Source organism: Ictidomys tridecemlineatus, chromosome 11 (genome assembly GCF_052094955.1).
Source record: "Ictidomys tridecemlineatus isolate mIctTri1 chromosome 11, mIctTri1.hap1, whole genome shotgun sequence".
In the NCBI taxonomy this organism is placed as follows: Eukaryota; Metazoa; Chordata; class Mammalia; order Rodentia; family Sciuridae; genus Ictidomys; species Ictidomys tridecemlineatus.
The window spans coordinates 116404760-116427813 of record NC_135487.1 but is presented as its reverse complement, the minus strand read 5'-3'; the positions used below and the strand labels follow the sequence as shown (position 1 = coordinate 116427813).

The window sequence follows — 23054 nt, the reverse complement described above, 5'->3', positions numbered from 1 at the left end:
TTAGGGATTTGGACAAATGAATAATGGCATGTTTTTTTAACCTGCTTGACTTTTTACACAGAAATGTTGTGACTATTTATTCATTAACTGTTAGCCTAAAACAATCTTTTAATCACTTTATTGTGTTATACTATTGTTATGCCAGATTCATGGGACCCCAATAGACCTCCATGAGCCGAATCCGATGCAATCACAGTAGAGTCTTTATTGCAAGCTCGAGCCTGGACTCACAACCATTCCCGACACAACGGTCACAGGGAGTGAGTCCTGGTCCTTTGTTCAGTGAGATTTTATAGGTTTGGGGGGTACTCTATGTGTACAACATCACACAGCTTATCATTCCATACCGCAGGAAAGTCAAACAACAACTCTTAACACTGATTAGCACATTCAATGTCAGGAACAAGTTGGGTAGGGGTGATTGGTTAGTACAAGAGAAGGATTCGTTTGAACTGATTGGTTTAGGCCATGAGTGGTGTATGTGCTAAACTATATGGTTTCCCAACATGTTATCCACCACCATAAACTACTTGGGGGTCATCTGGCATCCCAGGTATTTTCCCTGTCTCATGCTGATTGGTGGTTGCTAGGGGATTGCTATGGGTCCTTACCTAGCCTAACTGAGTCAGGGACACCTGCCACAGCAGAACTCTGTTATTTACAGGCAAACAACTCAGCAGGGTGGGTATGTGCTTAGGAGTGCTCTGTGGGTCTTTCCAAGGACAAGGGTCACACCCCCTTCCTTAGGACAGGCCTTACGGTAGAAGCTGCTGTTATTTATTTATTTTTAAAAATGGAGTCACATCAGTTTCTCACTATATGGATACATCACAATTTCTTTAACAAATCTCTTATTTTTGAACATTGATATTTCCAGTTTTTTGGGGGGGGGTTGTTTTGTTTTTTTCTCCTCTCGTGGGGCAGCTTCTGAAATCTCTGTTCAGTATTCTTTCAGTCTTCTAGAAATAACTTCCACCTCGACCTTCCTAGAACCTCTGCTCAATGAATGTCCATTTCAAGTGTGAAACAAGGATTTGACGGAGATTTATTGGCAAATTTGATTTTCTTCCATGTGACTCACTCCTTCCTGGATTTATGCCTTCAACTTCCAAGACAATCTGGCAGCTGCTAACTGTATCCTGATGCTCAAGACCAAGACTGTTGTTTTCTGTTTACGTCTGAGTCTGGCTGATAGATGAGTACCCACAAGATGAGGGTCATATTTGTGGTTCCTTCTTCCACACCTTGAATCCTTTTTATTTTTTGTCTATTTTGGTTGTTCTCCAATGCCCACAAATAGATTTTTGAAAAAATCTTCAGTCCAGAGTTTATAGTTTGTTATATGTGTAGTGATTAGTTTCACTCAAGCTAATCTAACATTACAGAAACTGGAAATGCTTTTTAATTTTATTCACACTCTTTTGGAAATTGAGGAGTTTCTAATTTTTATGTAGTCAAATATTTTTCCTGGTAATTTTTTTATACATAGAATGATTGAGTATTAGGTCAGGTGTTTGTTTTGTTTGTTTACTTGGTTACTTGGTGCCAGGGGTTGAATCCAGGGCCTTGTTTATAAGCACATGTTCTACATTTGAGCTAGGCCCTCAGTCCACAAATCAATTTTTTAATTTCATGAATTTTTTGTTTTGTTTTTTGTTTGTTTGCTTGTTTTGCTTCTTTGGCAGTATTTTTCTTTTTGAAAAAAATTATTTTGAGATATGACATGTGATAAATCTGTAGTGACACCCACTTCTCCACAGAAAATCTTAACTAAGCTTCTCCAGAAATCTTCACCATAATGGATTTTAAGACTACCAGCAAGAGAGTAAAAGAATTCAATGTAGGTAAACTTCCTGTTTTCCTGTTCTATTACTTGGTCACTGGATTGAAAGAAATCAGCACTCCAGGTGCTGAATGCCCCTTTACTGCTTTTTCACAAACATTTATCCAGTATAGTAGTTTGTAGAAGTGTGTTTGCAAACACAAAATGTGATTTTAAAAATGACAGATCCTGTAACAAGGCCTCTGGCCTTGAGCTGGGGCTTCACAGAGATGTCTACATTTCAAAGATAAGAGCAGTTACCAATTGGGCTCCTTAGTAACAGCTGGCAAGGGGAGGAGGAAAGGGGAGAAGTGTTGCCTCAAACAGTGAAAGAAATAACTGCTTTAATGTGAACTTCTGCAGACTGTGAACTTCTGAGCTCCTCTGTTTACATGCTGGGTATAAAGTTCTGAAACTACCTGAATTCTGGGTTCAGGGGATTAATTGATTACAGCGAAAACTGTGCTCTCTGAATCTGGCTGCAGCCAAATAAAACTGTTTCCTGCTATCTTCAGTGCCCTGCCTCATCTGTCTCCTAAAATACCTCTACAGCTGTAGTTTTGGTTTTGACTTAGTTCTCACCAGTAAGATGTACTTGAGTTTGATTTTGATTTGGAACTGAGTTAGGAGAGAGGCAGTGATCCATTTTTGGGGGGGGAGGGGGAGGGATCAAATTTCTCCAATTACTTCTCAATAAATTGACAATCATTAAGTGATTTGTAGTCTCAATAAGTAGGATGTTGTAACATGATGCTGGATTTGTTATCATCTGTTGAACTAAACAGCAATTGAATTCACAAATTTTCAAGTCTTTGTTTTTGTTGTTGTTGTAGTTGTTTGTTTGCTTTTGTTCTTAGCCTTTAAAATACTGTTTGAAGGTTTTTACACATCTGCTATCTCTAATACATGAAAAACATTTATTGGAATGACATTAAAAATTACTTTGAATCCAACCATTCAGGCTAAAGAGGCAACAGTGTGGGAGTGAAGTGCCGAGACTCTGTGGTACTTCCTGTGTTTGAAACTTGGCTCTCTTTGTCTGAGTTCCCTCATATCTGCAAAAGAAAATAATGACAATAATTGCAATTCTCAAAGGGTTACAATATGTTTAGAATGGTGTTTGGTTATGAGAAAGCAGTAATTATCCTTCCTATTATTAAAATAAAAGCTGTAATCCCTGTGGTGGTAGGGTATTTGGGATTTAAATAATCTTGCCCCGTAGAATGGAGGTGAATTTCAACCGGGATGGGAAGAAGTAGCATCTGCATCTCAGCAATCCATTAGCTCTCTCAGCCCATGTTTCTATCAGCCCCACAGCTTCCATCCTGTCACAGGAAGAACATCTGGTTTGTGCCTTCCCTGTGATCTGTTACTATCTGTTGGCTCTTCCTGTTAATTCCAGGACTTTAATATCAAGGTCTCTTGGAGGCTGCCCTTCCCACAGTAGCCACAAACAAGAATGACTACAAGGTAGTACCTACCCATAGTGAATAGTTACAGCCTTAAAGGATCAAATTGACCAGATTGGCAATCATTAATGCAGCAGAGTTCAGGTTGCTCTATTCTGGCACTTCGTTTTCCACTCATTTTTTTTTTTTTTAAATTTTAATGTCTTCTAAACAGAAAACTTGATTTTAAAACTCCACTTTCTCTTTTAATTGGCAAGTTTTGTTTGCTTATTATAGTTACTGATATGTTTATCACCATCCCATTTTGCACTTTCTTTTGGCCTCAAGTTTTCTTTTATCTTTTAAAATAAAATGCTGCTTCTTTTTTTTCTCTTGCCGTGGTTTGGATTGCTATTGTGTGCATGTAAAGTGAAATATAGGAAATAAACTAGCGAGTAATGCTTTTTATTTCTACTGTCAGTCTAACAAAGGAGGTGAAGTTCAGCATGGTTCCCAATTTGGATTTCATGGATGAGCAAAATTTTCCCCCAAATGTTGGTTACCAGGAGAGGGTTCCCAACTTTTTGTTTTGTCAAGTTAGAACACTAACAAAAACAATCATATCCTCAACAACTCTCCTCTATCCTAATTATAATTTTATAAAAGAAAGGACTTAAAAAAATTATAGTGTAAAAAATAATCTCCATTTAATGGTCATTTGGCAAATATATGTTTATATGTACAATACAAACACATGTATGTATTTTGCGAAAAATATATTTATATATGTATTCATCTATAATTTTTGCACATGCACACTATGTGTGTATTTTAATTTCATTGAAATCTTTGAAAACTGAGCCTAAAATGAAACCCATTGATAAGAGGATGGCAATGCAGAAAGAGAGGTTATGTGTGGAGGCTCCTGAGGCCTGGGACTTCGGTAATAAAGAAAATTCTTTATTAGACCAGACCTGATGAGGACCCTAAGTTCATGGTGATAGACTGAGGAGTCTCCACTCTTAGAGGTCTGGATCTCAATATGTCAGTGGGAGAGTACTGAAGTTGCAAGTATTTATGAATTCGGTGTTCTATCTGGGTGCTTAATATACTAGTAAAAATCTTTTTAAATAGCTGGGGTTGAAGATTAATATTGTTATTCAAAACACCCCTGCTGTATTTTTTTTCAGACATAGTTGGATACAATCATGATACAATATTTTAAGTTTCACAATCGTAAGTCATTACTTACCCATATATATGCTACCTAAATAGTCTACATCAGAAAAGGAAGAAAAAAAAAAAGCTTAGAGCTTATTAACATATCTTTCTGAGCAAAATCAACTGAACTTCCAAACCCACGGAGAGCATTCTTTGGGATTTCCTGAAGACTTTCTCGCTCGTCCATCCTCCTTGGCTTCCTCTTCCTCAGCCTCTTGCGGGTAGAAGCTGAGTCCTGTTCCAGACCTAACCAGGTGCTAGCCCGGGAACAGACGCGCCACTTCGGCGCCTTGGTGTGCTTGCAACCGAGGTGCCTCCAGATTCCTAGGTCTGCCTTAACCATAAACTTTTAGGACGTAAAGAGCACTACGAATTTATTCTTCAATGAATTAACTTGGCAGCTCACTCTCTCAGCGCCTGTCTCTGTGGCGCAATCGGTTAGCGCGTTCGGCTGTTAACCGAAAGGTTGGTGGTTCGAGCCCACCCAGGGACGGAAAGGTGTGTTTTGTGAACCGTGAGGACCTGTGCATGGTGAAACTCCACCACGTGTAACCGCTAGCAGCCCGCAAATGGTTGTTATCATAGTCTTCATCCTTAGCTGTTTCACCCCCTCACCCCCTGCTTTTAAAAGTAGGGTTGCGTTTGGTAACTTTAAAAAGCAATTATTGTTTTCCGTTTAACCACTGAAACTGCACCACGAAATTAAGGTTTTTACAAGAATTTACCAACCAAAGGAAGCAAGTTCAGGATTAATAATCTGAAAACAAATTCATTATCTTTTCCACCAAACCTGTTCTTGCCTTGCCTTTGTATTTCCTGCGTTATCAAAAGGGCACCAAGCCCTGAATCTGGATCCGCAGTCTCAAGCTGAGTCCTACTGGCTACCAATTCCTGGAGAGTTCGCCTCTTAAATATTTTTCAACCAGACTTCTTCAGCCTAACAGTCAGTAGGACAGCTTCCTCTTGGTTTGTTGCAATATCTACCCTAGCCCCCTAGCGAGTTTCCTGCCTTTTATTCTCTCCTGTCCATCTTCCAGGTAAATGCCAGGGAATCTTTCTAAACTACAAACCTGATCTGCCTCAATTACCTCAATGGCTTGCTGGGTCCCATACAACCTCCATACTTTGGCAGGCAGCGCCCTTCCCGGTGTGCCCAGAACTCTCCCCTTTTCATCACTGGGTGGACTCCAAAAGAATCAAACTGTTTTCTTGAACCCATGGACTTTTGCCTGGCAAGCCCTGCCTATCCTTCACTGCCATAAAGGGGATTCTTTGCTCTCTTCCTATTTGCCTGTTTTTCTCTTCATAATGAAAGTTCCTCCAGAGAATGACCCTGAGGTGTCTAATATCTTCATCACCTACACTCAACCTTTGCATGTTGTAGGAACTAAATAAATATGAGTGAAAGTGCAAGGTTACCAAATGTACTTGTCTCATGTCTAATTCTTATCTAATATTCATAAACTCATTTTGAATGATCTTGGTATATAAACTATACAATTATACTTGGTATAAACCACACAATTAGGCTGAACCTCTGCCCAGGCCTCTAACCTCCTTAGTAGCTGTGGCTTTTCCTATCAGCCCCAATGTGCTGAAATGACCTCTAACTCCCATTCATCTTCCTATCACATGTAGCTTATAAAAAATCCCATTTTACTCAGTTGTCCAGTAAGATTTTAAAAAGAAGCTAATAATTCATAGGAGTTGTGGTAAAATGATTGCTGAGTATAATGTGGTTTTGCATAAATCCAAACTAAACCCCCACAGATTTTTGACAAAAGAAGGGGAAAAACAGATCCGATCATTTGTATTTTATTACCATGTTTTTTTTCCATCTTTGAGAGTCGCATGCAAGATCTTGTAAAATGTTTTATTGAAAGCAAAAGTGTTTTTTGTTAAAAACATCTAGAACAGAAAGAGATAGTTAAAGCTTTCTTCCATAAGCAATGTTTTCCTTCCCTGCCCCCACCCCATTGGAACTGTTAGGCTGAGAGATTTCAAAGTTTCACAATTTAACTCAGTCAGTAGAATTCAGGACATTTAGAGTTGGTTATCCAACATTTGTTCAATGAATAATGGGAACAAAGTTATATCTGAATTAGATATTGAAACAGAAAAGCTGTATTTAAAGTCCCTGCTCCTCCTTGTCTCTAACTCGTACTACGTTGGTCAACAAGTGTCTTCACTCCTTGACCATTCCTTCCTGTGAACTTGTGGTTGACTCTTTGTTGCATGCTTTTCTCAGCTCAGAGAGTGAACTGTCTCTGTTTCACTTAGCATAACACAAGTCTGTCTGATCTAAGCTTTCTTTTTCAACCTCTGCTCTCTACCCCACCCCCAAGTCTTCAGCCCCCTTCCTAGGCTTATTGCCTACTCATGCATTAAAAGGGTTCATTATCATATATTCACAAACCATTCCAATTTTGATAGATACTCCTCTGGAAAACTCAATTAGATATCATGGCTATAATTTCCTGTTGACTCCAACATGCCTCCTGCTTTTGGCAATTTTATCTCTGGGTCCAGATGTGGATCCCTCCCCCGGTCTATTCTGGACTTCCCTGCTCTTTCTCAGCCATCCCCTTCATTAGGTCTATTGAATTGCCTAGGTTCCCAGGAGTTCCCACCCTCTATCTGGAAGGAGCTTGGGGTTCCCCTGAAGGCAACCAGACCACTATCATTCTGGCCCTTCCTCAACTGTTAATAGTTTATCTAGTTATTCATGTATTCAGGAAAGATTTTTATATGTTTAAAGGTTCATTATACAGAGTGTGTGAGGGAATGGTTGAGCCAGAGAAAGTATATATCTCCTACACTCAGCTCCTGAGAGAATTCCCCAGCTTCTCACTAGGGCATTGCTTTTGGCCTTTCCTTTTCACTAGAGACCTGGAGGAAACAGAGAGTTGGGAGAGATGCCCTCGGCCCAGGCTCTGAGTTGTATTTTTTTTCTGCTGCTCAAAGAAATGCCTGATGGGGATGATGAGGTTGCTGATCCACAGAGAGGTTCATAGAAGCTGTGCCAATGCCCTTATTACCCCATGGGTCATTTGTCCTGAGGGTCCCGGCTCCATCTAACTTTGTTTTTGGACCAGTCTCCGCCTGAACTTTGAAGGTTTCTTTGCACAGAAAAATATAGCCCTGTGTCCACTGCAAATAAGAGTCCCATCATCAGGCAGAAAGCAATTTGGTGCCAAGGTAGAAAAACTGAGGAGGTGGATGGAAATGCTGAACCTAGGAGAAGTAGAGAAATGAGAAAAATGACAGTTATTAGGAAATTTGGAATAAATAGTGAGGCCACCAGTAGACAGTGTTCCTGACACCTGCCAAGAGACAGGCTCTAGGAAATGAATGAGAGGAGAACCTAAGGGAAGCCTTTGCTCCCTTCCACTGACTCCCAATCTTACTGCTATGCCACTGGGCTCAGCTTGTTCAACACTTTTAGCTGTAGCTTCAACTTGTTTGTGGGAATGTGACAGGGAGTGTCCAGCAACTTAGGTTGTCAATAGAAGTTGTGTGATAATTATGAAATTGTTGCTGTTGGCACAAATTTGTTGATTTTTGTTTCAATTTTTGAACTTAATTTTGATATAATTTCAAACAGAACAAATCTACCAGAATAACATAAAGAACTCTCATGTATCCTTCACCCAGATTCACTGATTATTTACATTTTTCCCCATTGCTTTACCATTTGCTTTCTTCCTAACCATTTGAGAGTAATATAGGCCCTCCACATCTGTGGGTTCTGCATCTGAGGATCTGACCAACTGAAGATCAAAAATATATTTTTTAAAAAATTGTGTCTGTACTAAACAGACTTTTTTCATTATCGTTATTCCCTAAGCAATACAGTATAACAGCTATTTGTGTAATATTTACATTAAGTACCTAATACAATCTAAACAAGATTTAAAGTAATAGGAAGACATGCACAGGTTATATGCAAATACTACACCATTTTATCTAAGGCCTTGAGTGACTTCAGATTTTGGCATGCAGGTGGGGGGACTAGAATCAATCCCCCCCCACAGATCCCAAGTGATAGCTGTATTTACTTCCTTTTTACTTATTTATTGCAGTATTGATACTGGTGGTTCATGTCTGTAATTCCAGCAACTTGAGAAGCTGAGGCAGGAGGATTATAAATTTAAGGCTAGCTTCAGCAACTTAGTGAGACCCTGTCTCAAAATAATAATAATAATAATTAATAATAATAATAATAATAATAATAATAATAATAGACCAGGCATGCCTGTAATCCCAGTGGCTAAAGAGGCTGAGGCAGGAGAATCGCGAGTTCCAAGCCAGCCTCAGCAAAAGCTAGGTGCTAGAGACAGTGAGACCCTGTCTCTAAATATAATCCAAAAAGGGTTAGGGATGTGTCTCAGTGGCTGAGTGCCTCTGAATTCAATCTCTAGTACCAAAAAAAAAAAAAAAAAAGTGCTGGGGAAGTAATTCAGTGATGCAGCTCTTGTGTTCAGTACCCAATACCCCACCACCCTGCCCCACCCCAACCCCCAACAGAAATCTAGCACATTGAAAGATGCCTAATAAATGACAGTTTGCTTTTGTTACAGAGAAGAAATTGAGGTTCAAAGAGACTACATGTTTGCCTACAGTCACACAGTCAATTAACCACAGAACCCAGATTCAGAGTCCTTTCTATAATTGAGGGGCTCCTGCCAGTCTAACTCTTGATTAATAAACAAGGCTTGCATGGGAAAGGAGGGCTTTTAAGGATGGGCCAGCATGACAGGGTCACATGATATTGCAGGCATGTTGGGGTAAGGAGAGGTCTATTTATAGGTAAGGAAATGTGGCTCCCGCTCCTGCTTTCACACTGCAGAGTGAATGGCACCTCTTGGCTACCCCTTAGCAACAGGCTAGAACAGAACTGCAAACCTACCCAGCAACCAGGTGTCTATTGGTTACTAGGAAGAACTCCATATAAATAAGTCTGTGGAGGAATTAGGTATCTTTTCCCAACTAATTTTCTTTTTAATTTTTACATTTTAAAAAATTTATTATTAACAGGATTGGGGATTGAACTCAAGGGCATTCTGTTATTGAACTGAACTGCCAGCCTTTTTTATTTTTTTTTTTTATTTTGCTAAGTTGCTAAGTTGCTGATGTCTTGCTAAGTTGCTGATGTTTTCCTAAGTTGCTGATGTCTTCACTAAGTTGGTGGGGCCGGTCTTGAATTTATAATCCTTCTGCCTCAACCTCCTGAGTCACTTGGATTACCTGGCCTAACATATTTCCCAGTGTGAATACCAACTCCAAACAGCTCTGAGTGCTCTAGGGCTGAATAGCTCTCACCTCCAATGATGATGTTCACAGACTCTGAAGATTGGTTGTGATTCCCAATAAGACCCCGGCAGAAGTAGGAGCCACTGTCCTTGGATGAGGCCTTTGGAATGTACAACTCGGAATTGCGATGAAAATACTTCTTGCCTCTGCCATCTTGTAAATATGTGACCTTATGCACAGGCGTATTCTTCCAGCTGTGGCATCTCAGCCGGAGAGGCTCCCCGGGCTGGAGCACCCGCTTAGAGGTCTGGAGCAACAACCAGCCTGAAGACAGAGAGAGACCTTAGGTCAGAAGGCCCAAGCTGTCTATGCAGACAGAGCTCTTTAGAAGATGACACTCACTACCCAGATCCTGGAACATAATGAAAAGTCAGACCAGGAGCCATCATACATAACACCCTTTGGGAAAAACCTGACTGGGCCTTTTTATCTAAAAAATGGAGAAGAGGGACATACACATGATCAAACATTAAGTTAGAGCAAAAGGACTAAGAATGAGGCGAGAAGTAAAGATTCTGCAGGATTCTTAAGTATTAGACCTGGATTAGTTTTGTAAGATAATAAGAAATCACAGTAAATTCTAGACTGAAGGTAAAAACTACATTAGAAAATAATAATTTGTCCCATTAGGAAAAAAAATGGCAGACTTCAAGAAGGAATAGGCAGTTATAGGAGTTTTTTTTTTTTTTTTTTCTCATTACAACTGGAGGTTGAACCCAGGGACTTGAGAATGTTGGGCAAATGTTCTACTAATGAGCTACGTCCTCTCTCCTTTCTGTCTTTTTTTATTTTGAAGTAGGCTGTCACTAAGTTACCCAGGCTAGCCTTGAACTTGCAATCCTCTTGCCTCAGCCTCCTGGTATTACAGGTGTGGGCCACCACACCCAGATCACAGGTCCAATTTCATGAAACTGTTGCAGACCCACTCTTGTTATATTCCCCTTCCCCTCCAGGCCTGTTTCACCCATATATGTTGTGGGGCAGCCATGGAAGTAGAGCCAGGCTTTCATGGTAATACTACAGATATTTGAAGGATACCAGGAAAGACACCCGTCTCCAAAATGTGCACATTGGTACTCTCAGCAACTCAGGAGACTGAGACAGAAGAAGGATTGCAAGTTTCAGACCAGCCTGGGCAACTTAGGGTCACCCTGTCTCAAAATAAAGAAAAAGGGCTGGTGATGTAGCTCACTGGTAGAGCATCCCTGCGTTCAATCTAAAACTAAAAACAAAAACAAAAATGTTCTTGCCTGCTCCTGTTGTCAAGATGCTGCTAACACACAAATACTTTCATTCCAGGATTAATATACAGGCTGAAAACATATCTACCTTTATTATCAGGGATATCACATTGCCAAATTTACCCTGAAGTGTGAATTTCAGTACAGCATTGATGGGAAAAGAGAGAAGATGGTAGGTAATCTTGGATAGTTTGGGAGGCTTAGGGTATTACAGACCTGAGAATGAGAAGAATATTGAGATTCCAAAAACAATTTTTTGATTTTTAAAATAAATATTATTGAGACTCAGTGTCATGCCCTGACCTTCAGATGATACATTCACATTGTATGCATTTTGTGTGAATGATGATTCTCTGGTTTGTGCAATGAAGCAGTCCTGTATTCCCTATATGACAGGCCTTGATATTTTGTTTAAGGCCTACATACAACTGGAACTACAATTCTGATATCATTCAGTGGGATGACACGTTATTTCATAATATATATTTTTTAAATCTCATCTTGATTTTAATCTTCAAGAACATCATCTTCTAGTTCTTCCCAAGTGTTTCAGGGCCCATTACTGGTGAGTTCCCTTTTCCCCCCTTACCAGCTTACCAGTGTGGACTTCTAGATGCACAGCGTCACTTTGCATGGAGAGGTTGGTCTGGCACCTGTACTCTCCACTGTCTTTATCTTTGGCTTTTGCAATGTAGTAGCTAGAGGCCTGGCTTGGAATGAGGTTTCCATTATGGAACCACTGTGTGGAAGTGTCTTCAGGGTGTTGGGCCCCCTGACACTTCAGAGTCACACTGTCTTCCTGGAGCACCCAGTCCCATGGAGGATCTAGGAGCACCACAGCCTTTGGGAGATCTTCTGAGAATTCAAGAGAATATGGAATGAGAACAGGTGGTGAGTGCACCCCACACTGGCATTCCCAGAGAGGTTCAAAGCCAGAGTGAGCCCGTTGCAAACCCACAGTAGGTAATTTAGGCTAAATGTATGACTCAACCTTAAGAGCCTCTATTTTTGTTTTGCTTTTGGTTTTCAGTGCTGAAGATTGAATTCAGGTTTGCTTTACCAGTGAGCTCCATCTTCAGCTCTATTTATTTTTCATTTGGAGATAGGCTTTTGCTAAATTGCCCAGGCTGACCTTGAACTTGCTATTCTCTGCCTCAGCCTCAGGAGTAGATGAGATTACAGGCAGGCAGCACCACACCCAGCTAGTAGTCTTAGAGCATTTTGACCAGGAGGAGCTTGGCCCCATTTTTGGCCTGCTCTGTACCTTGAAGAAAATGGCCCAGAGAGGCACTGGGCCAAGCCCAGTGGTATTGGGAAGCTGTTCCTATCTACCCCGTATCAACAGTTTCCCACGCAATGGTCATTTCCAAACATCCTGTGACTGTTGTAACCATATGTACCTTACTTGATTAATTCAAGATCATAGCAAACTCACGGACTGGGCATGTAGCTCAGCGGTAGAGCACTTGCTTAGCAAGTGTGAAACCCTGGGTCAATCCCCAGCACTGTGGGGGGAAAAACATTCCCCCAAAAAACGAACAAAAGAAACCAAAAACCAAACTCACCAGCTTGCATGCCAGCTGAAACTACAAGGGGAAAAAAAAAAAGTGTGAATTAGACCCTGAGCAAGAACAGAGACCAGGGTGACTACAGTATAAAGTGATCTAAAGCTGCCTCCACCCACCCCAACCCTGGGAGCACTGCGTTCCCAAGAATGGAGACATTTACAGTGGATGCATTTTGATTTGCCCTCTGATCTTCAGTGTCTGGGCCTCCTACTTCCACTGAACACCCAAATACCTATTTTTGACACTGTTCCCTTACTCCTTGTTCCCTGTTCAAAGTCACAAATTAAGGGTGAAGATTGGATTTCCCTGAATCAAGCTACAGAAACAACTTGATCCTAAAATTTCTTGAAGGAGTCAAAATTAAAAGTTGTAGAAGGGATGGATGCTGGTATGTCAGACTGGAAGAGACAGACCTTAGGAATCATTTGGTCATGCTCTTCAATTTACACATAGGGAAACAGAGACTTAGAGGGGTGAAGAAACTGACCGCAAAGTCTCCCTTTACCTTCGAGTGATACACAAATCAGAAACAGCATTCTGTGCATTTCAGCGCCACCCCAGACAGTTTGTCCTAGGAGCTAAATTCAAGGCTGTAGATGTGGTGAGGGGTCCTATCCTTTGGTGGGGGTTCCACCCCAGGGCATCTTGAGCTTTTCCCTCAGTCAGGGGGCCCTGACTTACCTAGAAGTAGCAGAGCCGTTAGTGGCAACAGCTGTTCCATGTTGCTGCTGCACTTAGCGTGAAGGAGTCACCACAGATATCCGGAGCCCTTTAAAGGACGTAGACAACTGGAAGAGAGGAAGTAAAACCGCCTTTCCCCCATCCCCCAGACCACACTAAACAGGTTCCTTTTCCGGGAATATCATATGGTTCTCAGATCTAAATTCCAACAAGTGAACTCCGTGATAGAGCAGGGATGGGAGCAAAAGAGCTGAAGGAAAAGCCAAGGTGTGTTTGTCCCCTTTGTTCAGGGCAGGTCACCACCAAGCACTTGAGGGACACACAGAGGATCTATCAGAGTATATCTTCAGCAATCTCAGGATGCTTCCTCCTATCTCTTGGGGTTGAGTCCACACAGGGTCAAGACTGGTGTGCATAACCCTGAGGATGACCCTCAAGAAGGAGGGCCAGTCCCCCGAGAAGCCCTGGTTCTATGTCAGAATTTCTCCCTCTTTGGCCTGGCCAAGACCCATCTCCACCCAGCTCAGGACCTGTGCGCATACAGAAAGTAGTAATTTAACTTCTAGCTGTGTGTGGTGGAGTATGCCTGCAGTCTCAGCAAGTGGGGAGGCTGAGACAAGAGGATAGCAAATTCCAGGTCAGCCTGCTCAACTTCGCCTCACCTTTTCTCAAAATAAAAAATAAAAACGACAGGGGATTTAGCTCGGTGGTAGAGTGCTGCTGGGTTCAATTCCCAGTACCCCTCACACAAAGGCACACAAAAAAATGCCTTCAGATCTATGAAAATCTCTGAGGTGAAGGTTATGTATCCTCACCCTTCCTGGTGATTTTCTGAGGTGTGGGCCATTCACTTTAGTTTTTCTTCTTTGATATTTTATTTTTTTCTCTGACTCTCTGTGGCCTTCAAATAGAGGAAGGATTGTTAGCCGCAGAGGAAATGTCAGATAAGAAGGAGAGAGCAGGAGAGAAAGTAACAGGGTGGGGAGACTTCAACAGGTTTCATGCAGTACTTGTTGAGCATTCACCAAATTTGGGGTTTTATAAGAGTTCCTTTCTTTCTCTTTCTTTCTCTCTCTCTCTCTCTCTCTCTCTCTCTCTCTCTCTCTCTCTCTCTCTTTCTCTCTTTCTCTCTTTCTCTCTTTCTTTCTTTCCTGGTGATTGAACCCAGAGGGCTCTCTACCACTGAGCTACATCCAAGCCCTTAAAATTTTTTTTTTTAAATTTTGAGACAAGATCTCACTAAGTTGAACAGACTGTTCTCGAACTTGTGATCCTCCTGCCTCAGCCTCCCAGTTGTAGGTATGCACCATTGTGCCCAGCTACAAGGGTTAATTTAATAGTGCAGAATAAAGTAAACAATTTTCAGAGAGGGAGAGATGGTCTTGGCTTTTTTTTTTTTTTTTTTTTAATCATACTGGGGATTGATCTACCACTTAACTACATCCCTAGCACTTTTTTTTTTTTTAAAGCTTTAAGACAAAGTCTCATTAAATTGTGGAGACTGGTCTCAAACTTTTTTTTTTTTAATATTTATTTATTTTTTTAGTTATCGGCAGACACAGCATCTTTGTTGGTATGTGGTGCTGAGGGTCGAACCTGGGCCGCACGCATGCCAGACGAGCGTGCTACCGCTTGAGCCACATCCCCAGCCCAGTCTCAAACTTTTGATCCAGTGCATAGCTTCAATCTCCAGTGGAGTCAATGGTCATGAGATGTCTACTCCATTTGTAAACTCCTGAGGCAGGTGACCTTAACCCTCTCTGCCTAACACGTTTCTATGTCCTTGTTATGGTGGGCCTAACAAACTGACACAGACAGCTACAGGACAGGTGTGGTCCAATAGTCTTTTCTGGGATGCTGAATCCTGAATAAATGGCACTTGTTAACTTGTGAGGGAAGGAAATGTTTAGGTCCTAGACATCCCAGCAAAGGAATGGGCTGATCTGCCTCCTGTTTCAATCCAATAAATTCCTTTCCTTACTGAGTATATTCAGATTCTGATACGGTTTGCTCAAAACCAAGGGTCTTGAGTGATACAATAAGGAGAGAGAAGCAGAGGATGGCAGCTAGAGGGAATCAAGCAAAAAGGAAGATTTTGTTTTACTTTAAGTGAAAGACCTGAGTTTGTTTATAGGCCTTTGGAAGAAGCCAGTAGAGGGGAGAGATCAGATGTCTGACAGAGAGGGAATACTTGACAAAGCAAGTGTGGATCTTGAAGAGATTAGAACAAAACATGGACAGGGAGTTATTTTTCTACTGGATACAGAACACCTCATCCTCCAAGCTGAAGGCAGGAGGTGAGGTGGTGCATAAGCAAGTCTATTTTCAGAGGATGAATGAGAAAGTTAAAGTCATTTATATATAATGGTCCTGATTTTCTTGATTAAGGAAGAGTCAGTCACCTCCCAAGAAAGATGGGTAAACATTGTGGTAGGTGGATTGAGGATACCAGACAATTTTAAAATTGGCCCTTATGGTAAATGAGGGAAGGAGTTGACTATTTGTAAAAGGATCACCAAAGTTTCCAAACACTCAAGAAAGGATTACCACCCAGTGTCCAGCTGATATGGGTGATTATGGATTTGTAGGTGCATCCAAGCAGTTAAAAAGCCACTCAGATGCAAGGGTGGAGGAGAGTTTATCTTCTCTTGATGGAAAGAGTGTCGAAGAATTTTTAGCCATCTTTTATTTTTTAATTTTATTCTTATTTTTGGTCCTGGGGATTGAATCAAGAGATGCTCTATTGAAGCAGCACTCCCTTTCTCCACAGAAAAGTCGTAACTGAGAAATCTTCCCCACAGCTGATTTTAGAACTGTCAGCAAAAGAGACTATGCAAAAGAGTTCAATGTAAATAAACTTCCTATTTTCATGTCGCCCTGTTTTACTTGGCCACTGGCCGAGAAGATACCAGCACTCCAGGTTTTTCACAAACATATCCAGTATAGCTGTTTGTAGAAATGTGCAAACAAGGCCTCTGGCCTTGAGCTGGGCTTCACAGAGATGTCTACATTTTTAAGATAAGTTACAATTGGGCTCCATGGTAACAGCTGGCAGGGGAGGAAAGAAAGGGGAGAAGAAGTTCTCCCCTTCTCAGGTGTTGTCCTTGAAGAGTTAACTTGTCCAAAACAGTAAAAGAAAAAACTGCTTTTATGTGAACTTCTGCAGACTGTGAACTTCTGAGTCCCTCCCCTTACATGCTAGGTATAAAACTCTGAAACTCCCTGAACTCGGGGTTCAGGGGTTTGATTGATTACAGCAAAGGCTGTACCCTCTGAACCTGGTTGCAGCCAAATAAAACTGTTTTCTGCTATCTTCAGTGCCCTGCCTCGTTTGTCCCTACAACACTATTTCTGAGCTACATCCTCAGCCCTTTTGGGTGGCGAGGAGTGGGAACTGGGATTGAACTCAGGGGCACTCAGCCACTGAGCCACCTCCCCAGCCCTATTTTGTATTTTATTTAGAGACAGGGTCTCACTGAGTTGCTTAGCAACTCGATTTTGCTGAGCCAGGCTTTGAATTCACAATTCCTGCCTCAGCCTTCCAAACAGCTGGGATTATAGGCATGTGCTACTGCACCAGACAGCAAATATTTTTTTCATACTGCTACAGTTAGCTACTTTAATAAATTTAAAGACTTTCTGATCCTTTGGTGTTGTGGTAATTAATACGAAATCCTTACAAGTAGAAAAGTCCTGTGGGCATGTTTAGGAGACTGAAAAATTAAAGAAAGGAAAGAACTTTATGCTATCTCAAGAACAGCCACAGGAAGAAAGGAGGTAGTTGATATTAACTAGAAAGAAGAAAGTTAGCTGGACATTACCCATTCAGTACCTTCCAGATCCAGAAATTTGCTTAAGATGTTAACAGCAAGGAAACAGTGTATTTTTTGACACTCTTAGTTCAGAGATACAGAGCAATGCTGATGATAGGGGACAGATGGAAGTGAGTGGTGGGAACATGAGATTAAGGGAATAACTCTATAAAATTGGCCCACTGTATTGATCACTGCAATACTTTTTTTTTTTTTTCAAGAAGCAACTTACTGACAGCTGGGAAATAAGAAATTTTTGAACCTAACCCATAATAACTTCTGAGTTTTTCCAAATTAACAATTGCTATGAAAAAAAAAATCAGTTGATTCAACATGTAGAATATGATAGAGTAGCTACCCAATATCCATCCATCTTCTTCCTTCCTAATACAACCTGAGTTTTATTCAGGAGTCTAATTTATCCCCATTTGAAGAAGTAGCCACATAGGATGTAGCATTGACCTGCATTTTATTGATTTAATGGGGGAAAGAGAAATACTGACTTCAATAGGTTCAAGCATGTAGAAGGGAATGCCATCACTGTAGTTTGGATATGAGCCTCCCCACCTGCTAAAAAAAACTCCTGTGTTAATGAAGGGATATTCAGAAGTAAAGTGATTAGATTTTGAGAGCTGCAACCTAATCAGTCCATTCTCACAGAGAATGGTAGAGCATGGCTGGAGGAGGTGGGTTAGGGTTCAGTTGATCTTCCCTGGCCTCTTCCACCAGGATGTTCTGTGTCATCTTGGGCCCAGAACAATAGACTCAGCCAGCCATGAACTAAATCTCTCTTTTTTGGGGTGTTGTTGGGGATTGAACCCAGGGCCTTATACTTGCAAGGCAATCACTCTACCAACTGAGCTATACCCCCAGCCTGCTATGAACTAAATCTCTAGATCCACAAGCCAAAATAAACTTTCCCTCCCTTAAGTTGTTCTTGTCAGGTATTTTGGTCACAGCAATGCAAATCTGACTAACAATTCCAATTCCAAGGCATAATTGAAGAAAGAGTATATCTCTTTCATTGGACATAAACAAGGGCTTATTTTTTTTCAAGTTCTGCCGGCAGCTGTTGTTAAGAGTTTGAGGGCAGCCAAAACACCAAGGAGAAAGAAGTGGAGAGATGGAAGGTCACATTTGGTGACATCCCTGAGTTTCTGAAGCAACCAGACCTTGTCTTAAAGTTAGTAAAAAGGTCTGGGGGTGGGCCAGGGAAGAGGAACCCTTCAATTTGAAGTATATTTCCTAATTGTTTAAGCAGTTCTAACTCAAGGTTTGTTATCTTCAGCCAAAGGCATCCCAATAAATATATAGGTATTTCCTAGATGCCTATTAAAAAGCTGAGAAATTCTCCATCTGGAAGGAATTAATGATTAACGGGGGGAAGAACCTTGACATTTAATGAAGAAGAGAGAATAATACTGACCCAGAGGCAAGAAACTCTAGACCTGGCTATTAGGCCCAGGGTCAGACATGAAATCTAACCAGATCTCAGTCTCTGCATTCAGGAAATGAGAGAGTGGACTGTACACTTGCTCAGACCCAACTCTGGGTAAACAATTTTATGTCTCTCTCTCTTTTTTTTTTGGGGGGGGTTGGTTTATTTTGCTAAGTTCAGGGGCATTCTACCACGTTTGCAGCAGCACCTCTCCACCCCCGCCCCCACCAAATTTCAATTCTTTTTTGAGATAGGGTCTCACTAAGTTGCCTAGGCTGGACTTGAATTTATGATCCTCCTGCCTCAGCCTCTAGAGTTGCTGGGATTACAGCATGCACTAGGCACAATGGACTCAATTTTATGAATTTTTGAAAGTCAACTAGAGGGGTAAATGACCCTTCTACTTTTTTGGTGTTGTTAAACATTACTTATCAAAAAAATTTACAATTAATTGACAATATTTTCCCCCCAGAGAGTAAAAAATGAATGTAATTGCCTTGTTTTTTTTTTTTTTTTTTTTTCTTTTTAAATGTCCACTCTCACCCCTTGGAGTCACATAGGCATTTTTTAAACCTTATTTTATTTATTTATGATGTGGTGCTGAGAATTGAACACAGTGCCTCACACGTGCTGGGTGAGTGCTCTACCACTGAGCCCCAGCCCCAGCCCTGTAATAGCCTTTTAAGGAAGTATTCTACTTGCCCATTTAATTAAAAAAAAATATTATTTAAAAAAAATTTTTAAATTTGTTTTAATTAGTTATACATGACAGTATAATGCATTTATGCACTTGGATATATCATACATAGATGGGATATAATTTCTCATTTTCTGAGTGTACATGTTGTAGAATCACATTGCTCATGTAGTCACATATACATATACAGTAATAACGTCTGCTTTGTTCTACTATCCTTCCTATCGCACATCCCCTCCCCTCTCCTCCCTTCACTCTCCTCCACCTAATCTAAGGTAACTTTATTCTTCTCAAGTGTCCCCCGCCCATTGTGAATTAGCATCTACATATTAGAGAAAACATTAGGTCTTTGGTTTTTTTGGATTGATTTATTTTGCTAAATTCAGAAGTCCATTACAATAGATATCAAAATAGCTGGTTGCAGTGACATGTGCCTATAATCCCAGTGACTGGGGAGGCTGACGCAGCAGAATCACTAGTTAGAGATCAGCCTGGACAATTTAGTGAGACCCTGTCTCAAAGTTAGTAAAAAGGTCTGGGGATGTAGCTCAGAGTCTAGAGAGCCACTGGGTTCAATCTCCAGAACTGAGAAGTGGGGGAAAAAAAATCATTTAATAAAAAAAAAAATCACTTTACATGAGGAGTATATTGAGAAAAAGAAATAGGAAAGGAAACTAGCCGTATAAAAGGAAGGGGAAGCCAGAGTTGGAGAGAGAGATGTTAAGACTTTAAGTGGGGTAGAAGAAAACCAATGGTGGCAAACTAAGACAAACACTGGATCAGGGAGGGAAAATAATTACTAAGAAAGTCATGTAGGGGTTGGGCTTGTGGCTCAGTGATAGAACGATAACCTCGCATATGTCCAGTTCTCAGCACCACATATAAATAAATGAATAAAGTAAAGGTCCATCAACAACTAAAAAAAAAAAAAAAAAAAAAAGAAAGAAAGAAAAGAAAAGTCATGTAGGTTCATAAACTTTGAGGTGGTTTTTTTTTTTTTTGGTACCACAGATTAAACCTTGGGGTGCTTAACCACTGAACTACATCTCCAGTTCTTCTCTATATTTTATTTTGAGACAGGGTCTTGCCAAGTTGCTCAGGGCCTCACTGAATCATAAAAAAAAGATGGAAACTGCACATAGAAGAAGGCACATACAGAGATATCTGGAAATAGACACGCCCAGAGACACACAAAACCAGTTATTGGAATCAGGAGAGAACAACTCCAAAACACAGGATGAGATCGACAGAAGCAAAGGAAGAAAACTAAGAGGAATTGAAATCAATTTTGTGGTGTGCGCTTAAGCCACAGCTTGTTCACTTTGGAAGTGGTTATTCATAGAATACAGCCTATGGATATGTAGAACTTTCCAGAACGGGAATGCTATGCTAGAGTGACTTATAAAAACCCTACATTATGGTATCCTATATCAGAATGCAATTGGACTCTTCTCGTTTACAAAATAATTTTTTAAGTTTTATTTTTTAACTGATACATAAAAACAAAAAATTATATATGTTTGTGGGGTATCACGTGGTATTTCCTTTCCCGTGTACATTCCATAATGTTTCAATGAAATCAAACATATGTATCCTTTATTTCTTTAAAACTGCAAATTTTTAAAGATTCAAAAGAAGTGTGTCCGTGATGTGTTGTGGGAAGACACTGGTCTAAGAGGAAGAAAATCAGGTTTTGGTTTCACTCTGACTGGGGTTTGTCGTCAAACCACATCTCTTCTCTAAATCTGTTTCCTCATCTGTGAAGTGAGGTAATTAGGAGACATTCTATCTAGTTCTTTCCATCTTAAAGATTCTACAGTTCTGAATGTGTGCCTCCAATAGTAACTTCTAGACATTGCTAGTAGTCTTCTGTTTTCTTAAAAATCCTGACGAAGCTCATTAGGCCACTTTTGAGAGCCAAAAGGATTTTTTTTTTTTTTTAGCAGAGCTAAAATTAAATTTTAGTTTTAGAATTAAATTAAGATTTAATCTTAATTTTCAAGGTTTAAAAATTAGTTATTAAAACCGAGCCATTGGAAACATCAGTGGGATCATGAACAGGGCTTAGAACCATTCTGAGAGACTCAATCCTTGTCCCTTTCATCAGGATTTTGTTCTTGTTCTTGTTAACAGTTTTTCACTTGAAAATAAACAATCTATAATATATTCTTGCTTTAAATAAGCAAAACACTCCAAGTAAATACAGTGAAAATGGCATTAATGACTTTTTTCTCCAATTTCACTCCTTTCCTCAGGGACTTCTGACAAGATTGTGGTACAGCATTCCAGAACTTTCCCTAAACAATCATATTCATATAAACACACATCTACCTATACCCATTTACATTTTGTTCACTTTTGATGTTATTGTTTATGCATTACTAGTTGTTATTATTATTATTATTAGGTACTGGGGGTTGGGCTCAGGGACACTTTGCCCCTGAGCTATATCCCCAGACTTTTTAAATTTTTATTTTGAGACAGGACATTGTTAAGTTGCTGAGGCTGGCCTTGAACTTGCAATCCTCCTGCCTCAGCCGCCTGAGTTGCTAGGATTACAAGTGTGTGCACCACACACCCAACTGATACATATTATTCTGCAACTTACTTTTTTACAACAATTCCACATACACATAGAGATACATTTTTTTTTCAATTGGAGAAAGAATGTCAAAAAATATTTTTGAGGATGTGTGGGAAAGACATAGTAGCATCCTTTGACTTTTATTCTTAAATTACTTAGATCATTTTTAGGAACAGAATAGGGGCTTTCTCCTATTCAGACATTGTCTACTGCATGGCCAATTCTTGTGATTTTGTTCAGGTATATGGTGGCCACAAGCACTAGGGAAGCCTGGACCTTTTCCCAGACTCAGGAAGTGACTTGGTTACTTTAAGACAACAGTTCTCAAAGTTGAGCCACATCAGGGTCATTAGAGGGCTTGTTGAAATCCAGGCTAGCCAGGTGCAATGGTGCACACCTATAATCCCACGGGCTGGGGCAGCTGAGGCAAGTTCAAAGTCATCCTCAACAATTTATCGATGCCTTAAGCAATTAGCAAGACTGTCTCAAAATAAAAAAAAAATAAAAAAATTAAAAGGTCTAGAGATGTAGCCCAGTGCTTAAACACCTCTGGCTTCAATCCTTGGTACCAAATAAATCAATAAAATAAAATTCAGGTTGGTGGGTCCCTCCTTCTGAAGTTTCTGATTTGGGTGGAGCCTGAGAATTTGTATATCTAACTAATTTCCAGCTAGTACGAATACTATTTTTTGGAAAGGATCCTAAGAAGTTCTACGGAGAGAGGGAAAACTCAGCTCAAGATCAGCAGGGTCCTTGATATATGTGAAGGAAAAGAATTTCAGCATGTGTCAGTAGAGGCATAGACAGGGATGTGTTTAGGAAAGCAAGGAATACACATTCAAGATAGAATGCAGGCTAGCTAGAGAGTGAGAGGTGTGTTTGGGGGTCCCTGACTCCTCTTTCAAGGAAACTTGGTGAAGGGTGGGTATGAGAAGGAATGTAAGGGTGATATCAGTCTGGTGAGCATAAGATGGTTTTATGGTGATCTGGTTATTCTCAAGATCTGGAGCTAGGAATGTGGGGATACAGAAAATAGAAGATAGAATGAGTTATTGGAATGCAGGAAACGCCCAAGAAACTTTTGAATGCAAAATAAGCAACTCCTGTGCAACTTGGCCCACGTTCTTAGCACAAGTCCTTGGCTCATAACCTCGACTATATCCTTATGTGCAAAAAGTAGAATGACACAAGGACAATGTGCAAGGGCAAGAAAAACTGGTGTGCAATTGTGTAACTGCTCTAACTTCTCTAGCCCACCCCCTAGACTTTCTTTCCCCAGATTAAAAAAA

The 23054-nt window shown here is 40.4% G+C and overlaps 1 protein-coding gene and 1 non-coding gene across 3 annotated transcripts; one reads left to right on the top strand and one right to left on the bottom strand.

The window, feature by feature from the left end:
* Positions 1-4850: 4850 nt before the first annotated feature.
* On the top strand, positions 4851-4924 carry Trnan-guu (transfer RNA asparagine (anticodon GUU)). The gene has a single exon. It is a non-coding gene; the product is annotated as a tRNA-Asn (tRNA).
* Positions 4925-6230: 1306 nt separating this feature from the next.
* Positions 6231-13321, bottom strand: LOC101955076 (low affinity immunoglobulin gamma Fc region receptor III-A). 2 transcript variants are annotated; one of them, XM_005342541.5, is made up of 5 exons: positions 13235-13321; positions 12551-12571; positions 11583-11840; positions 9754-10008; positions 6231-7665 (listed from the first exon to the last, which is right to left on the bottom strand). In XM_005342541.5, the coding sequence occupies exons 1-5, from the start codon at positions 13272-13274 to the stop codon at positions 7478-7480; spliced, it is 762 nt and encodes a 253-aa protein (XP_005342598.2). In that variant the 5' UTR covers positions 13275-13321; the 3' UTR covers positions 6231-7477. The 2 variants fall into 2 exon arrangements, with proteins under 2 accessions (XP_005342598.2, XP_040143241.2); XM_040287307.2 differs by having other exon boundaries at positions 11583-11837.
* Positions 13322-23054: the final 9733 nt, after the last annotated feature.

Coding starts and splice junctions, on each gene's coding strand:
- LOC101955076 (XM_005342541.5), bottom strand. CDS start 13,274: ATGGAACAGCTGTTGCCACTAACGGCTCTGCTACTTCTAG. Junction 12,572..13,234: donor AACGGCTCTGCTACTTCTAG/GTAAGTCAGGGC, acceptor TTCCCCTTGTAG/TTTCAGCTGGCATGCAAGCT. Junction 10,009..11,582: donor GCATCTAGAAGTCCACACTG/GTAAGCTGGTAA, acceptor CTCTGTCTTCAG/GCTGGTTGTTGCTCCAGACC.